This window comes from Kogia breviceps, chromosome 17, assembly GCF_026419965.1.
Source record: "Kogia breviceps isolate mKogBre1 chromosome 17, mKogBre1 haplotype 1, whole genome shotgun sequence".
Classification (NCBI taxonomy): domain Eukaryota; kingdom Metazoa; phylum Chordata; class Mammalia; order Artiodactyla; family Physeteridae; genus Kogia; species Kogia breviceps.
This window is the reverse complement of record NC_081326.1, coordinates 4,079,771-4,099,410: the sequence shown is the minus strand read 5'-3', so window position 1 is coordinate 4,099,410 and position 19,640 is coordinate 4,079,771. Positions and strand designations below refer to the sequence as shown.

At 44.9% G+C, this 19,640-nt stretch overlaps 1 protein-coding gene and 1 non-coding gene across 2 annotated transcripts; both read left to right on the top strand.

The window, feature by feature from the left end:
- Positions 1-341: 341 nt before the first annotated feature.
- Positions 342-1,573, top strand: RPS20 (ribosomal protein S20). The gene is made up of 4 exons (XM_059043407.2): positions 342-543; positions 715-814; positions 1,130-1,203; positions 1,356-1,573. Exons 1-4 carry the CDS (start codon positions 541-543, stop codon positions 1,536-1,538), a joined length of 360 nt encoding a protein of 119 aa, XP_058899390.1. The 5' UTR covers positions 342-540; the 3' UTR covers positions 1,539-1,573.
- Positions 966-1,032, top strand: LOC131744315 (small nucleolar RNA U54). Its single transcript, XR_009332101.1, has one exon. It is a non-coding gene; the product is annotated as a small nucleolar RNA U54 (small nucleolar RNA).
- Positions 1,574-19,640: the final 18,067 nt, after the last annotated feature.

Here is a 19,640-nt window from a genome sequence, read left to right as displayed (position 1 = left end):
AATAACCACGTGAGTTAACTCAGAAAAGTTACCCGTTTGCTTAGAGCACGAGCGATTTGGTTTGTACGGGAAGAAGCTTTGCAGGGTAGAAGCCACAAGCACAGGAGTCGTTCTGACTCCGCAGAGGCCGGCGGTCGGCGCACCAGGACGGAGGAGTTTGTGGAGTTTTAGGCCAGGTCGCAGTCTCCCCATCATCCCCGCCAGGTGCCCTGAGGACCGCGGCGCCGCCCCACCCGACAGCGCCCTGACTCCGCCGGGCCGACAGGGGGCGCGCGCGGCCGCATCTGGCCGCCCCTCTGCTCGCGCTGCCGCCTTCGAGCCCGCCAGGCGGTTCCTCTTCCGGGGCAGCGCGGAGGGGCGTGCGGGACCCGGATGCAGACGCGAGCGGCTATATAAGGGCCCGGCAGGCCGCACGCGTGCCTCTTGGAGGAAGACGCGGTAGCAGTGGCCGCGGGACCTCGGGCTTCTCGCTCCCGCTCCTGACTCACCGCTGTTCGCTCTCGCGGAGGAACAAGTCGGTCAGGAAGCCGCACCGCAGCCATGGTGAGTCGGGGGCGTCCCGGTCGGGTCTCGTGGGGTGAGCGCGGGGGCTCCCGGCTGGCGGGAGGAGACGGGATTCGCTTGTCCGGGGAAGGGGGCTGGTGAGCGCGCTCGTCCCCGGGAGGTGACAGGCTGCCTCCGAGGTGCCTCTTCTCACTTGTGGGACGACAACAGGCTTTTAAGGACACCGGAAAGACTCCCGTGGAGCCCGAGGTGGCGATCCACCGGATTAGGATCACTCTCACCAGCCGCAACGTGAAGTCGCTCGAGAAGGGTCAGTGCGGTGGCTCCGGCGGGGGAGGGACGGACTCGGGGCGGGAGCGGCGGCGAGCTGGGCTTGTGAGGCTCGCGGCGGCGAGGCGCGTCGCCCGAGGAGGCCGAGCAAGGACGGCCCCTCGGCGTGGACCGCGCCCTCCCCGCGCCGTTGGCGATGAGGAGATGCTTATTGGGTTGAGTTCTGGTGATAGTCGCGTACGCTATTCTGAGCCGGCAGCCTTAGGGGCCGGTGAGGCCGCCCCCGTCGTGAGCGAGGGCCCGTGAGGCCTCCCCCGTCGTGAGCGAGGGCCCAGACGCTCTTCCCCGCTTGCAGTGTGTGCCGACCTGATCAGAGGCGCGAAGGAGAAGAATCTCAAGGTGAAGGGGCCGGTGCGGATGCCCACCAAGGTGAGGGCCTTGGCTCTCCGGGGCGCGGGGGGCCGCCGGGCGGCTTCGAGCCGAGCGCGCAGCCCTGCTGCTCGGAGCCGCCCCGCCGGGAGGTTGGGGAGCGCGGCGCGCCCGCAGCCTGGGTGCCTAGTGTCCTGTGTTTTCCGCTGCAGACCCTGAGAATAACGACGAGGAAAACCCCCTGCGGGGAAGGCTCTAAGACTTGGGACCGTTTCCAGATGAGGATCCACAAGCGCCTCATTGACCTGCACAGCCCTTCCGAGATCGTTAAGCAGATCACTTCCATCAGCATTGAGCCCGGAGTCGAGGTGGAAGTCACTATTGCAGATGCTTGAGCCAGCGGCTCTAATAAATTGATAATCGGCCGTTACGCTTCGTGGGCTCTCATTGCTGACCCTGACGGGCCTTAGGGAGGGAGTCGTGCTCCGGAGTCCCTTCCACCTTGTAAGCAGGGTGACCGGAAGTAGGTGGGTAGCCCGGGTTCTGCTCTTCTTCGTAGCGCCTTGCAGGGCCCGCAGAGTCAGTTTGCCCGTGACGTTGTTGGAACGCTGAACTGCATTAGCTACAGAACGTGTGAGACCTTGCGTTGGTGGTGAGTACGTGCAGCTCTGGCCGCCTGTGGGAGCCCTTCCCGGCGACACGTGTCCGCGTTCTACTCTGGAAGACCCGACGATAGATCCGGGGTACTGTCGGGAGTTTCTGGGGCGCTTCTCGGTGCGCAGCCACGCTTCAGAGCACTAGAGGGCAAGTAGCTCAGGGAAGACGACACCTTGGGTTTCCAGCCCCGGCTCTGCCAGGTGGTCATGGCTCCTTTTAAACGTGGCAAATTTCAAAATGTTTTTGAAATTTTGTTAATAAGTTTTATAGACGCCGGTGCTTTGATATTTTAGATTAGAAGGGGAACGATCCCAGTGCTTAGATTAACGTTAGGTGACATCTGTAGACGAGCTTTACGTAAACTCTTTGGAATTATCTTTTACTGAATGTATGTAGGTCGTTCAATAGGAAGCTACATTAACGTGTAGTTTGGTAGTTAACTTCATAAATTTGTGGTCAGCTTCATAAATTTAGGTCCGAAAAGCACATCGCACAGGTCACGTTCCGTTTATTCAGCCCCCCGTTGACACAGTAGTGGATGACACTGCTTAACTACTGGGCTCTGCTTATGCATTACTTCTTCTTGAATATTCCCGTTGTGTAGACATAGGAACTGGTTTTGAGGTTAAACTTGACTGGTGTCCTAGGCTTAATAGCATAGCTGAGATGTCAGTGGGCCGATGGGTTGAGAATCCATCTTGATGTTCCATTAAAAGTATTAAATTTTTGCTATTTATAATCCGGTGGATTTGCTAAATACGTGTTTTTCTGTTAGAGAAAATTTCAAGAAGTATCTCTGACAAGTATATAAGCATTTCACAAATGATAAAATTCTCCTCAGAAAATGTCTTCGCATTTGCTACTCTTAGTAGAATCACAGTAATGAGATTCCTGCCTTTCCTCTGGGCTGGGGCCTAGTCCACTTAGGACTGCCTTGTCCACTGACTTCAGTTACCATCTGTGCGGTGTTCAGATTTCTGTATACATCCGGCTGTGTGCCAGGCACCAGCGCCTCTGTGCCCACAGACCCTCCTGTTCGTTCTGTGTTTTCTCTCCCAGTGCGTGGCCACCACGTGCCACACAGCTGTTCAGACGTGGCACTTCTCATCCCTTAACCCTCCCCCTGCTGTTCTTTCCAACATCCAGGTCCTTTTGATTCTATTTTTTTCTTTTAGCAGGTCTCCACAAAACACAGGATTTTGAAAAGGGATTTCAGTGGCGTAGAACCTGGAAAGAACTATGCTAAGGTTAACCATTTGTAACAGCATTAAGCCAGATCATCAACTTTTAATTAAACTAATAAGCTTGGGGGAAACAAGAAGAATTGAAGGTTTCATTGTAACTTCTATAGACATTGGGCTGTAAAGACTTTAGTAAAAGTTAGACAGGAGGAGTCTGGTTCGGTTCCTGAGGCCAGCGGCGATCCATTCTCCTTTACTAGAGAAGCTGGTGTTCTCAGTTTAACTCTAGAAGTTGGGAAGAAAACAATCAGTCTGGCAGTGAAACTACTGACTTGTCCTCTAGCCCAATTTTCAGGATTCTTTGCACTAGAAGTGCAAAGAGAGCTGTTATGGTAGCGGTTAAGATCATTTTAAAATTCAAGTACCTGGTAATGTGTGGTCCCTAGATGGAAATTCCAACAAGCTTGTTTCAATTGTACTGCAACTCAGAAGTCTTTGGCATATGTGATCAATATCCTGAGAACTGGTTTGTAAAAAGATCTCAGTTCTGTGAAAAGTAAGCCGCTTACGGCTAAAAGGTAGACTACTGTGCAAAATACGCCGTCATAAGTCAGAAAGTATTGAAAGAACAGCCTCAAGGCTTTCATACAGTTCTGAAGTTTAGCCGATGGCAGGCCAAAGTGACTGATGCTTCACAAATTGTAATTTATCACACTCAAATAGTTGGAGTTGTATTTAAGCTGTAAGCAATACTTAGGGCCTGTAATACAGCTAAAATACGGCACTTAAGGATTGGGGAACTGCTATTATCTTCAGTCCCTTAAACATTCAAAATGCCTGCTTGCAAATAAAACCCCTACAGGGCCTTCAAGTGTTACTAGTAACAAACCAAATTAAAGGTAGTTTACATAGTGGTGAGGATGCCAGTGATTCTGCGTCGTAGGCCAGCTTGTATGGGTTAGGGAGGGGGAGGAAGGTTGAAAATGGGAGGCCTCTGTGGTCCTTACCTCATTCCCTTTAGGGTCACAGAGTACTACTCTTCTGCACACGGTGGCCACACGTAACGCGGCAGGAACATAAGGCTGTGCGTTTCTAGATCAGATTTTTTCACTGACATCCATCCCTAAGTATGTATGTTCAGGATCTGGGATGTCAAGTGAATGGGCAGGAGTGTAGAATTCTTGGCCATGCTGTCAAATCTGTTCCAAACTTAATTGCTTGGATATGTGGGCTTGATTAAAGATACCTCTTGGAGCCTCAGTTCTCATGTGCCAAATGAAGGTACTTGCATCTACCTCAAGGGTGTGTTGGGTGTTCCTTTGTCTCTCTGGGAGACATTTTCCAACAAAACCAAGACTGGTTTGCTAAGTGCATAGATTTCTCCCACGGGGACCTCGATTCCCACAGGGTGTGTGGTACACTGCTGACCAGTGGTATTGGTCAGATTACTTACAAGGGCATGTTGAGAAGTGTGCTTGAGTTCCCAGGGGCCTGGCCTTTCTAACCGCATCCTTCTTCACCAGAAAAGTGACTGAGCTGGTCTGACTCTCCTGGAGAACCTGGCAGAGCCAAAATTTCAACCTTTTGAAAGTAAGAGGAGCTAAGTTAGTTCTTCCTTCATTCTCTGAACAGTATATTTCACTTTCTTCCTAAATTAAACTTTCAGAATGAAAGAACTTGATCCTTATGTACGTTCTGTCCTATAAAATGCTCTTCTTTCTTTATATAGAACCCATCCCAAAAGGTATTATTAATATTCAGAACTTTGCATGTGAATATAGTGTATGTGATTTTTATCTATCTCCTCTTAGCTATATAAAATCTATATCTCCTTTTTAAAAATACAAATGAGACAATACTAAACATTCCGTAAATTATTTTTGTCTTTATGTATGTGGGAGATGTTTCTGTATCTGCACCTACCTCATTTCTTCAGTGAGTACTGCATTGTATGGGTGCACCTGAATTAACTGGACTCTGGATGGACTTAATAGACACTTCCCACTTTTTTGCTATTAAAAGCACTTCAGTAAATATGCTTTTAATATTTTCTTTGTTCCCTTGTACAACTGTATAAGATACGTTCCTGGAAGTTGAATTTCTGAATTTTGGTTGAATTGCAGATATTTGTGTGTAGTGCCTGATGATATAAAAGAATTAGGAAGTCACATATTAAAGAACGTTTACTGTGAGTGTGTATATGAATGTTTTTCTAGGCTAGATAAAAGAAACTTCAAGATACTATCAAATGGATGCCCTCAAATGACTGCCCGTTTATATTCCTATCAGTAGTGGAAATAAGGTCCATCTGCTGGACAAAAAAAATCTCATTATTTTAGCTTTGCCCTCCATTTATTTTCTCTTTTTGAGGCTCCTGTTGATTGGATAACCTTCTGGAGGTCCTGTGTGTCGCTTCCTTTCATATGCTCTTTTAGTCTTTTATTACGTGGGACATGTCTTGGACTTTCTCATCTAGCACTTTCATTGATTTTTTTCACGTTAGTCAATTTTTTTAAAAAATACCCTTATTCTGGAAAAGTTCAAACGTATGCAGAAGTAGAGGGAATGGTGTAATGAACCCACTCAGCTTTCAGAACTGCCAGCTGGTGCCAGGCTTATTTCATGTATAGCTCCATCCTCTCCCCGGATCAACCCTCAAATTATTTTGAACTCAATCCCAGACATAGTTTTGATGCACGTTTATTTTTCAGTGTATTCACTTCAAAAACATAAGGACTCTTTTTTTTTTTTTTTTTTTAATGGTTCAGTAGTGTTGAGTATATTCACATTGCTGTGCAAAAGCTCTCCAGAACTTGTCCGTCTTGCAAACCTGGAACTTTATACCCATTAAACAACTCCCCATTTTCCCCTCCCCCTAGCGTTGACAACCCCCACTCTCATTTCTGTGTTTCTACTTTAGATACTTCATGTAAGTGGAGTCCTGCGTAGTGTCCTTTAGGTTCATCCCTGTGCCATGAGATTGTCTTCTTTTTTTAAGGCTAATAATTCCATTGCGTGTGTGTGTGTGTGTATACACACACACACACACATACATACATATATACATGCATACATATATATACATACACCCATTTATCCCTTGATGGGCATTTGGCTTGCTTCCACCTCTTGACTTGTGAATAATGCTGCAGTGAGCACAGGAGTACTAATATCTCTTCAAGATCCTTTCGGGTCTTTCGGATATATACCCAGGAGTGGGATTGCTGGATCATAGGGTATAACTGTATTTTTTTATTTTTTGAGAAACCCTAATGTTTTCCTTAGTGGCTGTACCATTTTACATTCCCACGAAGGGTTCCAATATCTCCATGTCGTCCTCGACACTTCCTTGCTGGTTTTTTGATAGTGACCACCCTAATGGATGTGAGGTGATAGCACATTATGGTTTTTTTGTTTAACCTTCTAAACATGGCAGAGTATTCAATATTGAAACATAAAGAAGCTGGTTTCTAATTGCATTTCCAGTTTATACACTGAGCATTATATCTTGGAGCCTACCAGATTTTTCCTGCCAAAAATTTTTTCTTCTGCCATAGGGTTCTAATCTCGTTCCCCTGCAGTAACTGTGTCCATTTCTTTCCTCAAATTGAGAAATGTTGTGGCTGTTATTTCTTCACGTAAGCTCTCTGCCCCCCTCTCTCCTCCTGGAGCTCCTGTAATTATCGCTCCGATCCGCTTGGTGGCGTCCCAGAGTCCCCCGGCTCTGTCCACTTTTGTGTTCTTTATTCTTCTTGCTTCTCTAACAGGTCAGTGTCAAATGACCTGTCTTCAGGTTTGCTGATTCTTCCTGCTGCTTAATCAAGCAGTCAAGACTGCCGCTAAATACCTCTATTGAAATTGTCAGTTCGGTTTGTGTATTCTTCAGCTCCAGAATTTGTTTGGTTCATTTTATAGTTTCTCTCTCTTTGTTGATATTTCTCACTTTGTTCATCATTTTCCTGATTTTCTTTAGTTGTCTATCTGTGCTCTCTTTTAGCTTATCGACCACCTTTTATTTTGAATTGTTTGGTAAATCATAGATCTCTCCTTCTCTAGGGTTGGCTTCTGGAGATTTATTCTGATCAGTGGGTTGGGCTGTTTCCCTTTTCTCTGTATGCCATGTGATCTTTTATTGGGAACTGGGCATTTGGAAAAAACAAGCCACCTCTCCCAGTCTCTGTGGACTGGCCTCGTATGGGGGAAGTCATCTCAGCTACAGATTTGGGGGACCTCTCAAACCTTTCCTGGGGATGCGTCTTCTCTGGGCTTGTGTGTATGATTTCCTAGTTAGGCTCGCCACTGTTTTCTTCTCGGGAGCCTGCAATCTCTTGCTCCCTCTGGTGTCTGTCTGAGGTACTGCATTCCCCATGGTATAACTTGGACAGAACATGACTTTGTTCTCAAGGGCCCCCCAACCTGGCATCCAAAATCTACTTCCTTCCCATCAGTGCCCTGAGTCAGAGAGACGGAAACTAGTCCCTTAGGCAGCCCTCAAAAAGCCAGAACTTTGGACTCACATGTCACTCTTTTTTCCCTCCCAGGAGAGAAGCTGGGAGTTTTCTTCTGGTCTTCTGTCCTCACTGGGGCAGTGGGAGGGACGAGGGCAGGCAGAATGCGAGGAGTGTTCTTACATCCTGTGACGTGGCTCTTCTTGGCTCTGTGCTCACCTGCTGCTGCAGCCTCTTACCTGGTCTCTGGAGTTCTCACAAGGACACTGGTCTGTGTATCCCTGCCAGGTTGGTGTCTCTGTGGGAACGAGGGTCTGGGGCTTCCTAGTCCTCTGTCTCGCTGACGTCACTCTAAGGACTCTGGCTGAAATGTCATCAGATATCATTGTTAACACTAAAAATAGCAATAATCTCAATATTCTTAAATATCCAGTAATAGTCAAATTTCCTTGAGTGTTTTTATCGCGTATTTGAATAGGGATCTAACTGGTTGATGTGTTTCTCAAATTTCTTTCAATCTAGTGGTTCCCCTTCCATCTAAGAAATCATGTAAATACACACAGGCCTCACTTTGCATGGGACCAGAGAAAATAAACACGTAAGCTGAGAACATGCTAAATGGTCCTAATAATCAATAGGAAAAAGTTATGATTGTTCTGTGCCTATAAAATTTTACAAAATATTAAGTCTTTTGCTTTCAGTTATAACTGTAAAGGGAAATGTAAAATAGAACTGATATTTCATATTCTATCATCTAAAACATTAGTAATATTGAGAATTAAAGTATTCTATGTCTTTGTTAAAAAAAAAAAAAAAAGCAAAAAACAAAACCCCAAACTTCATCAATAGCGGTTTGAACAGTGCTTGCCTTCTCATCACATAACTTACAAGCATTTTTTTCTATGCCTTGGTGAGTTGTCACATTTCTATCTTTGGTCATGAAATATTTCTAGATTCTTTTTAACGTGTAACTTTTTAATGGTGTCCCTCCTGGGACATCCTCGTCCTCCTCATCACAGCAGCTTTCCTTATTCATCTCAGTAAGTCTGTCTTCACAGAGTCCCTTTGGCTGCATCTCTGAGCCTCTCAGTGTCGCACTGTCAACACGCCCGTGGTCAACTGTTCGTTCCATAGCCCCATTTACGTTTGATTCAAACTTCACTTCCATCGTTCTCACGCTTTGTTTCCTTGCCGTGCTTTTGTCTTTGTTGGCCACTTTCCTGTTCTGGCTCTCCATTTTTGTAAAATGTCACGTGGGTTTCTTGCCGGGAGACACGGAAGCAGCGCAGCTACATGCTTTGCTGTCTTTGCTGCCTCTGTGGAGATTGAGTAACAGAGGCATGGTGACCAGTCAGTACACTTTGAAAGAAATGACATGGCTCTGTGTGTGTTATTGACTCGGTGAGTTGTGGACTGAAGAGCTAGCCCCAGAGTTTATCCTCTGTGCAATTATTCACAAATGATGTACTATGGTAGCTGTCACAGGAACTGTGTTGGTGGGGACTGGTGGTGTCTCCCTCAGCTGTGATGACCAAAGCTTGCGCTTACCAGAGCCTTGCAAAGCAAAGACAGCCTGCACTTGTCTTAGAATCATCTCTTATTTCTTGGGGGCAGTTGTTTGTTTACTTTGGCTTTTTTCCTTTTGAAACTATGGGGATCTTTGTTTTCTTTTATTCATAATTAAGAAGTATAATTAAGCTTTTCTTTCTGGTACTGGTCTGGATTTTCCCTCTTATGTGGATGGACCTGGTTGTCTGGTACGCCTTTCTTCACCATTAGAAGGATTTCCATGGACTGGAATTCCCAGTAGGGTACACCTATAGGGATTCAACTGCTAGACTGGGGACCCTCACAACAGACACCACTTAAGTGAGGAGCAGCAGTTGGTCACACTTGATACTTTCTCTCTTCCCAGGCGTCATTCGACTTACAGATTCGTCCTCATCCAGGACACGTCTCGTTAGGAAGAGAGGTGGAGTAGCGTAGTGTGGGGCAGAGGCTCCTAAGCCAGGCTGTGTGTCCTCAAAATGGACTCTGCTCTTTTCTAGCTGAGGCTGTGAGTTATTTGTACTTTTGTATCTTAACTTTTCTCATCAATAAAATAAGAACAGTAGTAGAAAATGCCTCGTGGAATTGTTTGAAAATGACATGAGTTAATATTTTTAATGTACGTAGGACAGTGGTTGGCACAGAGTAAGAGCTATTTAAGTGTTTGAAAATGAATAGCTTTGAATTTCAAGAAATGAAATGGATCCGAAATTATGGCCCCTTTAATTTCTTGTCTCCACATCTGGATACAGGGAGGTTTAAGAAAATTTTTTTTTCCTGATTAAAAGTCAACTAGGTTCAGTGGTGACTGCTTCTGCAGTTAAGTAGGCGGTTAATAAAAAGTCAATGTATAAGTTTGAAGGATTAAGTGTGTCCCTGACAGGCCACACAGGCATCGTAGTAGCAATTAAAATGAATTTGTCATACAGCCAGGGAAGAGAGGGAAGAGACACAGCAAAGGCAACTCAGTGACACTATTCCAAACATCTGTTTGCTTCTATTTTTGGTAATCATTGCATTCTCACAGTGCTTAATCAAAGCTGGAGGAAAGCAAGAACACTACCTATTTAAAGCCCAACAAAAAGACCATAATAAAATATTCAGCAAAAGTTCTAACACAGCTGTATTAAACAAAGAACTATGGACATTGTCCTGTAAGCACTTGTCAGGTGTTTTTAATCATTTATCGTTCACTTATGATTGAGCATATTATATATTATCAAGTCTCAAGTGTCTTCATTTCTAAAAGCATCAACACTGAGCAGGAATCTTTTTCAAGGACAAAAATCCCATAAAACTTTGCTTTAAAGAAAATGAGGGAAAACCCACGAGAGCAAGAAGTAAACTGTCTTAAGACAGGAAGGAGAAATCAGTTACACTAAAAATAGGAAGCCTCACTGATCGCAATTCAGTCAGTTGTTGCCATGATGTCAGAAAATGATGTTGACAGACACATGTTCCTTAAAGATGCTTTTTATTTTTCCTTTGAAACATTCTCAGACTTGCATAAAAGCTGCAAGAACAGTGCAAAGAGCATTTTGTCAACCATTTGGGAAACAGTTATCAACATGACGTCATCAAATACTGTGGTGTGTATTTGCCCCCCCCACAGAACCGTAATACAGCCACCAAAATTAGGACGCTCACCCTGATCTCATCCTCACGTCTCACTCAGGTGCCAGCTGTCCTCGTTTTCCTCTTCAGAGCACAGTATCCAGATCAGAATCAGGCATCACACTGAGTTGAAGGCCTCTAGTATCCTTTAGGCCAGACCTGTTCCTCAGTCTCCCTTTGACCTTCATGACCTTGGCACTTAAGGCTGCAGACATTGTAGTTGGGATGCCTGCCTTACCCTGCTGAGGCTGCAACACCTCTCAGGACTGGTTCAGGCGAGTCGGCCCCCCTCCTCCCCTGAGAGCTTCCCGCTGGGCCGCGGTGCCCCTGGGCTGGGCTGCTCCCGCCACGTCACACGGACACAGGCCGCTGCCCTCCACTCTGGGGTGGAGGGTCACACCCACGGCTGAGTTGCTCAGGGAGAGAGGGATAAAGGGGAAAGAAAAGGAAGAGCCTTAAGTAGTCTAAAGAGAAAACTTCGAACCTGGTTGATGAAGTCGTTCAAGCAGAATCACAGATTTTAAACATAACTTTCCGTTTATGTCATGAATCTCAGAGGAATATTTTGAAGGGTTAAAAAGTGGTCATATTTGACTGATTATTCACTCGGTCTTAAACATTTTATGTGTGTACCCCAAAATGATAATCCCTTTTGCCCAAACTGAAAAGTCGGTAAATTATTGTAGGTTATTATGAAATTTAGGTTTATATTCTGTAGTGATGTATTCAGGGTTCTGCAGAGAAATAGAACCAATTACATATATAAAATATGAAATTTATTGAAATATATTAAATTTACTGACATGTATTATAAATTGTCTCCTGTGATTATGGAGGCTGGCGTGTCCCAGGTATCCGCAGGGTGAGTCCGGGAGCAGGAGGCCGGGAGGGCTGATGGCGTAGTTCCGGTCTGAGCCCAGAGGCCTGAGAACCAGGGGAATCAATGGGAAAGTTTTAGTCTGAAGACCAACAGGCTGGAGACCCAGGAAGAGCCAATGTTTCTGTTCACGTCTGAGGGCAGGAAAAATCGCTGTCCCAGCTCGAAGGTGGTCAGGCGGGAAGAGCCCCCTCCTGCGAGCAGGAGGGGAATTAGCCTTTGTATTGTCTGCAGGCCTTCAGCTGACCGGATGAAGCCCACTCCCGTCAGGGAGCGCGATCTGCGCTACTGCCTACAGATCCCATCCAGAAACAACTTCACGGAAACCCCCAGAGTGATGTTCAGCCAGGTACCTGGGCACCTCATGGCCTAGTCAAGTTGACACATAAAATTAGCCATCACAGGTGGCAAACTGCGTGTTCCCACGGGAAGTCCTGTGATCCCTGTAACTACTAGCCCGTGCCTCCATCACTTCTTTTTTGTTGTTTTTTACACCTGTAACGTAAAATTTAGCATCTTAACTTTTTTTTAAGTATATGGTTCAGGGTGTTAAATATATTCGCATTGCAATGAGGCAGATCTCCAGAGCTTGATCTCGCAAAACTGAAACACGATACCCATTAAACAACAGCTTCCTTTCCCCACCCCTCCCTCAATCCCGAGGCCACCACTCTGTTTCTCAGGGTCTGACTATGTTAGTTGCCCCAAAAGGGAAATCAAACGGTATTTGTCCTTTTGTGACTGGATTATTTCACTTAACACCCTCCAGGTTCATCCATGTTGTGGCATGTGACAGGATTTTCTTCCTATTTAAGGTTGAATTCTATTCCATGGTACCTATACCACATGTTTATCTGTTCATCGATTAATGAGCATTTTGCTTGTTTCCACCTCTTAGCTATTGTGAATACGCTGCTGCGAACATAGGTGTGCAAACATCTCTTCAACACCCTGCTTTCAGTTCTTTGGGATAAATACCCAGAGGTGGCATTGCTGGGCCACGTGGTGTAGCTTCACTCTTTTACCTGGGCTGTTGCAGTGGCCTCCTCGCTGCTCTGTCTCCCTGCTTTCTCTCATCCCCACCCCCAGGTTCATTGTTTTTTCCATGAGTGTTAAAATTATTTTTTAAATATTTAAGACATCATGTCATTTTTGTTTCAACTTCTCCAATAGAGACTTCCAGTTTCTGCTTGGGAGGTACAGAACTAGAAAGAGAGTCACTCCCACCCTTTCAGCAATAAGAAAAGCTAAAGTTCATGACTTCTCAAATTCATCAGGGAGCTGAAGTCTTAAGGCAACCAACTAACGAAATCTGAGGAGAGACAGGTGTCTTCTGGCAGAAACAAGATGCAAGCACTTGCTTACCTGGGGCAGATATAGCTGCCATGAAGAATCGCACATTTTTCATCTTATAATTTCTATATTATTTATTTATTTGACTGCGCCGGGTCTTAGTTGCGGCACACAGGATCTTCGTTGCAGCATGTGGGATCATTTAGTTGCGGCACGCGGACTTCTTAGTTGCAGCATGCGTGCGGCATCTAGTTCTCCGACCAGGGATCGAACACAGGACCCCTGCAATGGGAGCGCAGAGGCTTACCCACTGGACCGCCAGGGAAGTCCCCTTTCATCCTTTATAATTTCCATGTTTCAGAAATACCTCAATTAGAGAATGTTGCATTCATAAAAATAATTTTACAGATAAAGTTTAATCCTTTAATTTCCAGAGCTTTTCTTTTATTCATTCTTGGTGGAACTCTTCTAAAATGTGCTATACTTTCCCCTGCTTTATTAAATAGAATATACCAATGATTTAGGCTTTATAGGCTAGGGGACCACTCTGTACCTTAGGTGCTAGAAGACCATCTGTCTTCGGGCCGTTGCACAACGAGGGGCTCTTAAATTCACTTCAAGAGATGCTGCTGTAGCTGTTCTCTTCTTGCAGAAAAGCTCCTCAAGGCTGTCTTTCCAGCGGCACAATGCCTACTGGAAAAGCTACTCTTTGGAAAGAATAAAGCCAAGGTTTAATTACCCTAGCTCTCAGATGGAAGGTACCAGTAGGCTGAGTAGGAATGGACTGGAACCCACCTAGATCTCTGGTCGGTCTTGTACCCATATGATTGTATCACCTGCCCTTCCAAGGCTTTGAGAGTATGTGTGAGGTGCTACACACCCACTAAACTCCAGAGTGTGTGCCCGCACATCCAGATCTGGTTTCAAGGCTTTCCTGGAATTCTTCATGATAATTCTACCATGAGCTCTTACTTGACAGAGAGCTCTTTGCTTAGGAGCTTTGGCTCTCTAGACATCTGTGGATGGACTCCAGTGAATTCACTTTGAAATTACAGACAAGATTTTGCATGTGCTGACGCCCGATCCTTTCTGGAAAGAAGATCAGCAGGTTCATCAGATGCTCAGAAGGAATGAGATGGGCTGAGATGTTGCCCCTCTCACTCCTAAGAAAGAGAAGTGATGAAGTCAGGTAATTAGTCTTCTGGACAGGCGCAGTCTGAGGTGAGCGTCTGGTGTAAACAAACGGGTAGAATAAATTGCCAGGGTTACCGCTATAGACTGAGCCCCTGAGGCACCCAAGTGTGTACATCACACTCAAGTTACAGGACTCTCTATACCAGGTCCTGCACCTTGCTGTCCTTCACTTAGGTATCATAGACATCGTTTTATTTTTGCTTAAAGAACTATTCTAATATTTTTAAAATAATCACGTAAGATTCCATTGTATGGCTATACCACAATTTATTTATCTGGCACCCCACTGATAGGTATTTAGACTTTTTATTCTAATTTTTTTGGGTCATAAACAATGCTGCCCTGCATATCTTTGTACGTATAATTTTGTACAATATATAGCTGTGCCTTTTTACTCATTCCCTTCCAGTGCAGGATATTATGATTATCTTTTTTAAAAAAATACATCTATTTGTTTGTTTATTTTTGGCCGAGTTGGGTCTTTGTTGCTGTGTGCAGGCTTCTCATTGCAGTGGCTTCTCTTGTTGCGGAGCATGGGCTCTAGGCACGCGGGCGTCAGTAGCTGTGGCTCGTGGGCTCTAGAGCGCAGGCTCAGCAGTTGTGGCACTCGGGCTTAGTTGTTCCGCGGCATGTGGGATCTTCCCGGACAAGGGCTCAAACCCACGTCCCCTGCATTGGCAGGCAGATTCTTAACCGCTGCGCCACCAGGGAAGCCCCTATGATTATCATTTGAACATTTTCCTGAATGATAGGTGAAGGCTATGTCTTTCACTTTTGCTGTTTATTCTCTTAAAGATTTTCATATATTTATGGATTATCTGTACTTGTTTCTCCATGAAACGTATATTAACATTTGCCACAATAAATGCAGCCTCTCCAGAGTGTTAAGTGTTATAAGTGCAAAGCCCAGAGTGTGAGGGGAATGGCCTCGGTTCACCAATGGATGTGTGATTCGATCCTGCTCTAGAACAAATTATCCATGTCTCTGCTTTCTCATTTAGATTATTTTTGGCAGGATCTGTTAAGGACAGCTGGAAATCTGATAGAAAAGTTAACTGCCAAAAGAGTAACAATGCACTGTGCACTAAGTAAAGATTAATATCCACAGTGATATTACAGGATATAATAGGAACGGAGGAGGTTAGGGGGTAAACAGTCCCATAGCATGACCCCAACTGGAGCTGACTGTGAACCTTCTTCAGGAAATGCTCATAGCAGTCATCATATTACTGGTTTTCTAAAGGTAAAGAATGCCTTGTGGTAGCCATAGATCTCATTAGTATCTATAGAAAAATAGTTTTATGTCCTATAATGAAAGCTTATAATACTTCAAAAGGGTTGTGATTTTTAAATGCAAACTTTGAAATTTTATTCCTTGAGTAATCTCCCTGCAGGTTTTTGGAAGTTGGTCTGTTTCTTTTAATACATACTTGATTCTTTAAGTGTATATTAGGAATTTGGCTCCACATGAGGAAGAGGGCTGAGTTCTGTGAGGTGTAATGATAGCGTGGCAACTATAGTTCGTAATACTACATTTTAGATTTGGAAATTGCAAAGAGAAGATCTTAAAAGTTCTCATCACAAGAAAAAATATTGGTAACTGAGGTGATGGATGTTAACTACACTTACTGTGGCGATCATTTCACAATATATACAAACATCAAATCATGATGTTTTAAATCTGAAACTAATATAAATTTCTATGTTAGTCATATCTCAATAAAAAATACTTTTGGAATAAGGTCAACAAATTCAATTAAACCTTACACTTCATCCATAGGAAGACTAAAAGTCTGCCTGCATAAATCACGTCTCTTCTTTATATAGAAAAAGATATATATCAAGCCACAAACATCCCATGTGAGGAGACAGTTATTGACAAATTCTGTTAGACGAATAAATGGGCTTTTATATTTAAAGAGGTGACAAAGGAAATAACACCTGAAGGATACAATGGTTTAAAATGGAAAGCTAATTTGTGGAATCTATAAAAGTGATACAAATGAACTTACAAAACAGAAATAGACTCACAGACATAGAAAACAAACTTAGGGTTACCAAAGGGGAAAGGGGGTGGAGGAGGGATAAATTAGGAGTTTGGGATTAACATATACACACTACAATATGTAAAATAGATAAACAACAAGGACCTACTATACAGCACAGGGAACTATAGTCAATATTTTGTAATAACCTATAAGGGAAAAGAATTTGGAAAAGAATAGCTATATATGGATAACTGAATCACTTTGCTGTACCCCTGAAACTAACACAACATTGTAAGTCAACTTCAGTTTTTTAAAAATCAAATTAAACCAAAAAATAAAATGGAAAGCCCTCCATTCTGCTGAGCAAAGAAAACAGCCCCCTGACTCTTCTTACTCCCCGAGACTCTGCCCCCCACTTCTCCCCAAACGCCGGTCCTAACCACCTCCTACCCGTCACTCCCAGATATACAGACACACACACTCTCCTCTCGGGAAGCAAGGTCTCCACCAGGATTCAGAGAAGGGGGCCCTTCCAGTAGTTTATTTTCATCAACTATTAAGATACACTTGGAGGGGGGAAAGAGACGCCGCAGATTGCGTCCGAAGCCAAGGAGCCAGTGCCAGGCAAACAATTTTTAAATACAGCTCAGAATCTCTTCATCTCCTGCCCAGCCTACAGAACACTGGATTGTCGTGAAAGAGGTTGCTGCACCAGACAGAAGAAAAGTCCCTGTGAGTCTGAGAACAAAGGGGAGCCTTGGTCCGTAAGCCAGGTAACAATTAGGAGTGAGGGGTGTATCCCTCGAGGACACAGCCGCCTTGGTGGCCGGTGGGCGCTGCCCCTGCTGGCAGCTCAGTGGCAGCAGCGTTGGTGAGCCCCGCGGTGACACTGGCACCTATAGGGCAGGTTCGGCAGCATCTGCTTACTCACGTGCCGCACGAAGGAAGAATCTGGAAGAACTGCAGGTTGTAAAACAGTTGGAGAGCAGGGTGAGAAAAGTATTCCTTTGTTATTGTTATTTTCATCCTATTTTTTTTCCTGGGCTGGTGTACTCTAGGGTGCTATAGATTACAGGAACTTCAGACCCCAACTTTAAAACCTCACCCTCCATCCCTTCTCCTGCCTTCTCTATGTCACTCCTGAAGCCTTCTTCAGCTCTCAGCTGGACCACTGCAGTAGCATGCCAACTGGTCTGATTGCCTCCAGCGCCTCCTATTTCTAATCCATCCAACACACCTTCATCAGATTGCCTTCCTCATGAATCATCGGGATCAAATTAAGTACAAACCGCTCACCCTCTCCCTGATAATCTGATTCCGGCCCTCCTCTCCAGCCACCAGCTCTGGTCTAGTGACCTCCTTCCCTGCTCCTGTATCCTATACTTCTGTCTCTCTTTCCCACCTGAGTCTGTTACGATCCCATCACTTCTTCGAGGTTTGTCTCAAAGGACACCACCTCTGTGGAGCCCTCCCTGGTTGCCCGACATGGCCCTGTCCTCACCCCCCCCTGAGTCCCCGTGGCACTGCCTGCACCTCCGCCCTCCAGCCACAAGCACTTAGGAAGCATCTTTTCTGTGCCAGGCAAGGATGCACAGACATGGCCTTGAGGAGCTTGTGTCTGGAAGGGAGAGAGACACTTCAACAGGTGAATTGTATGATAACTGACGTGTCAGAACTGAAACGCTCTCTCACTGAACCCCTGATAGCACTCTTCGGTAAATGGCAAATTCAGTCTGGTCCTGAGTTAACTTGGGTATCTCCCACACCTCCTACCACCAGTGGACTGCGGCTGACTGTGCTTTCTCCGGGGATGTGTTTTACTCCATCTGGATCTGTGGCAGCAATTCACACAGTGCCTGGCACACAGACACTTTTTTCATTCAAATGAGCTCCAGTTGGAATAGAAGCGACAGAAAGTCCTGTTCATCTCCAGTGCACATCCCACTAGCATCCCCATTGGCCTAGGAGACCCACGTTCACTTCGTTCTCCAAGCAGTAGAAACGGTAGAGCTCGACCATTTATAGCGGTACTGGGTAGCCTCAACCACTGCTACGTCCCTGTCTGGATGTGAAAAGCTTCCCTCACAATATCAGACTCTATACTAGAAACGATTTCCCCCAAGCCCCAGAGGCTTCAAGGCCTTCGAAACAGGAACAAGATGCAAAAAATAAAACAGGAAACAAGGAACAAAACTAGATAATCACATCAGAGACAGGACGTGAAACATTTCAATTCCACAGTATTGGCATGAAGTAAAATCAGAATAAAAATAAAAACAGAACAGTCCGACACGGGGGAGCAAAGAATCGAGTTGTGGCTGTTTGTGGATGGGGGGAGGGGGAACGGAAGCTGCTAGTGAAACGTGTAAAGTGTCGGCCACGCAGGATGAGTGCATTCTAGAGACCGACGTGGTGCCCATAGATGATAGTGCTGCATCAGACACTTTAAAATCAGCTGCAAGGGTAGATCTTATACAGAGCCTTTTTACTATAACTAATATTACCAAGTGATAGACCAAGAACTCCACAAGTGAAATGGAAGATTTCCAAAAAAAGGAAGATTCTGGTCATTACATTCCAGGCAGCATGAAAGACAGCCAGAGTCTGTGATGAGAATCTCCCAGCGGTGGGCACGTCGTGACTACATACGTGCAAACAGGCGCACCACGTGGAGCTGAAAAGCGCACAGGACTTTGTGTCGGGAGACGCGGGTTCCAGCTCTATTCTTCCTTCTTGTTTGTCCTTGAGCAAGTGACTTGACCTCTCTGGGACTTAGATGCCTGGTATATAAAGGTTGAGACTAAGTGTCAGCTTTGAATCCTAGAATTCTATGATTATATTGAAGAGAAATAGTTTTTCCCTAATCCTGAATGGATGTGATGCTAACTTCCTCCCATGACTATACAGCACCATTAGTAGGAATAGTGTTATACTCCGTAATTATAAGAGGACTCTCTATTGTTTGAATTCTGACTAAAGATCTGAGAATACTGGCATTGACAACCTTGGAGAAGTGCCAGGATTTTTATTTGAAAGTGGCTACAGTAAAGAATCTAGTAACACTCAATAAAACAAGTTTTTTTGTTAGAAAGCAGCTCTAGTAAATAACAGATGCTAACTTATTTTTCATCTTTAAATAAATGTACACAGTACTTAAAATCCAAGGAGATGCACGAATTTTCCCCGTGTAATTAATGAAAGCACTCCCTTTTACTCTCAAAAATGTCCGAGTTTGGATGCTAAGTTATAAGGTCACCCTACTGTTAGAAGATTCCTTTCTGCTTTGCTTAATTCCAAATCCACTTCAAAGATACTCTTCATCTGGTTCTCAAATGTTTCTTCAGATGGGCCTTATGAAAATCAATTGCAAACAGAAGAGTAGATTTTCCTTTCTCTATTTTTAATTTCCTAGCTGTGGCATTATTTAAGAGCTGTGTTCGCCAAGGTGATCCAGAATGCTGATGTGGTTTCTGCTCTGACAGGTAAAGAGTTCAGAAGTCGTTATTCCCCTCCTATGACAGGAAAAAGCTGGACAAATGGCAAATCGAAGAATTTCTTTGGACCCATCTGAGAACTGCAGCCACAGGGCAAACCGTCCTCCCCAAATCTGGAGAGTTGGTCACAGCAGAAAGATCCTCGGAGCAGAAGCTACGTGACGCCGAGCTGGCGGGAATATTTACACCAGCCCTCAGGACCC

Bases quoted from the DNA above. Each gene is read 5' to 3' on its own strand.
- RPS20 (XM_059043407.2), top strand. The intron at 815-1,129 runs GTCAGTGCGGTG...CCCCGCTTGCAG, and splicing joins CGTGAAGTCGCTCGAGAAGG to TGTGTGCCGACCTGATCAGA. The intron at 1,204-1,355 runs GTGAGGGCCTTG...TTTCCGCTGCAG, and splicing joins CGGTGCGGATGCCCACCAAG to ACCCTGAGAATAACGACGAG.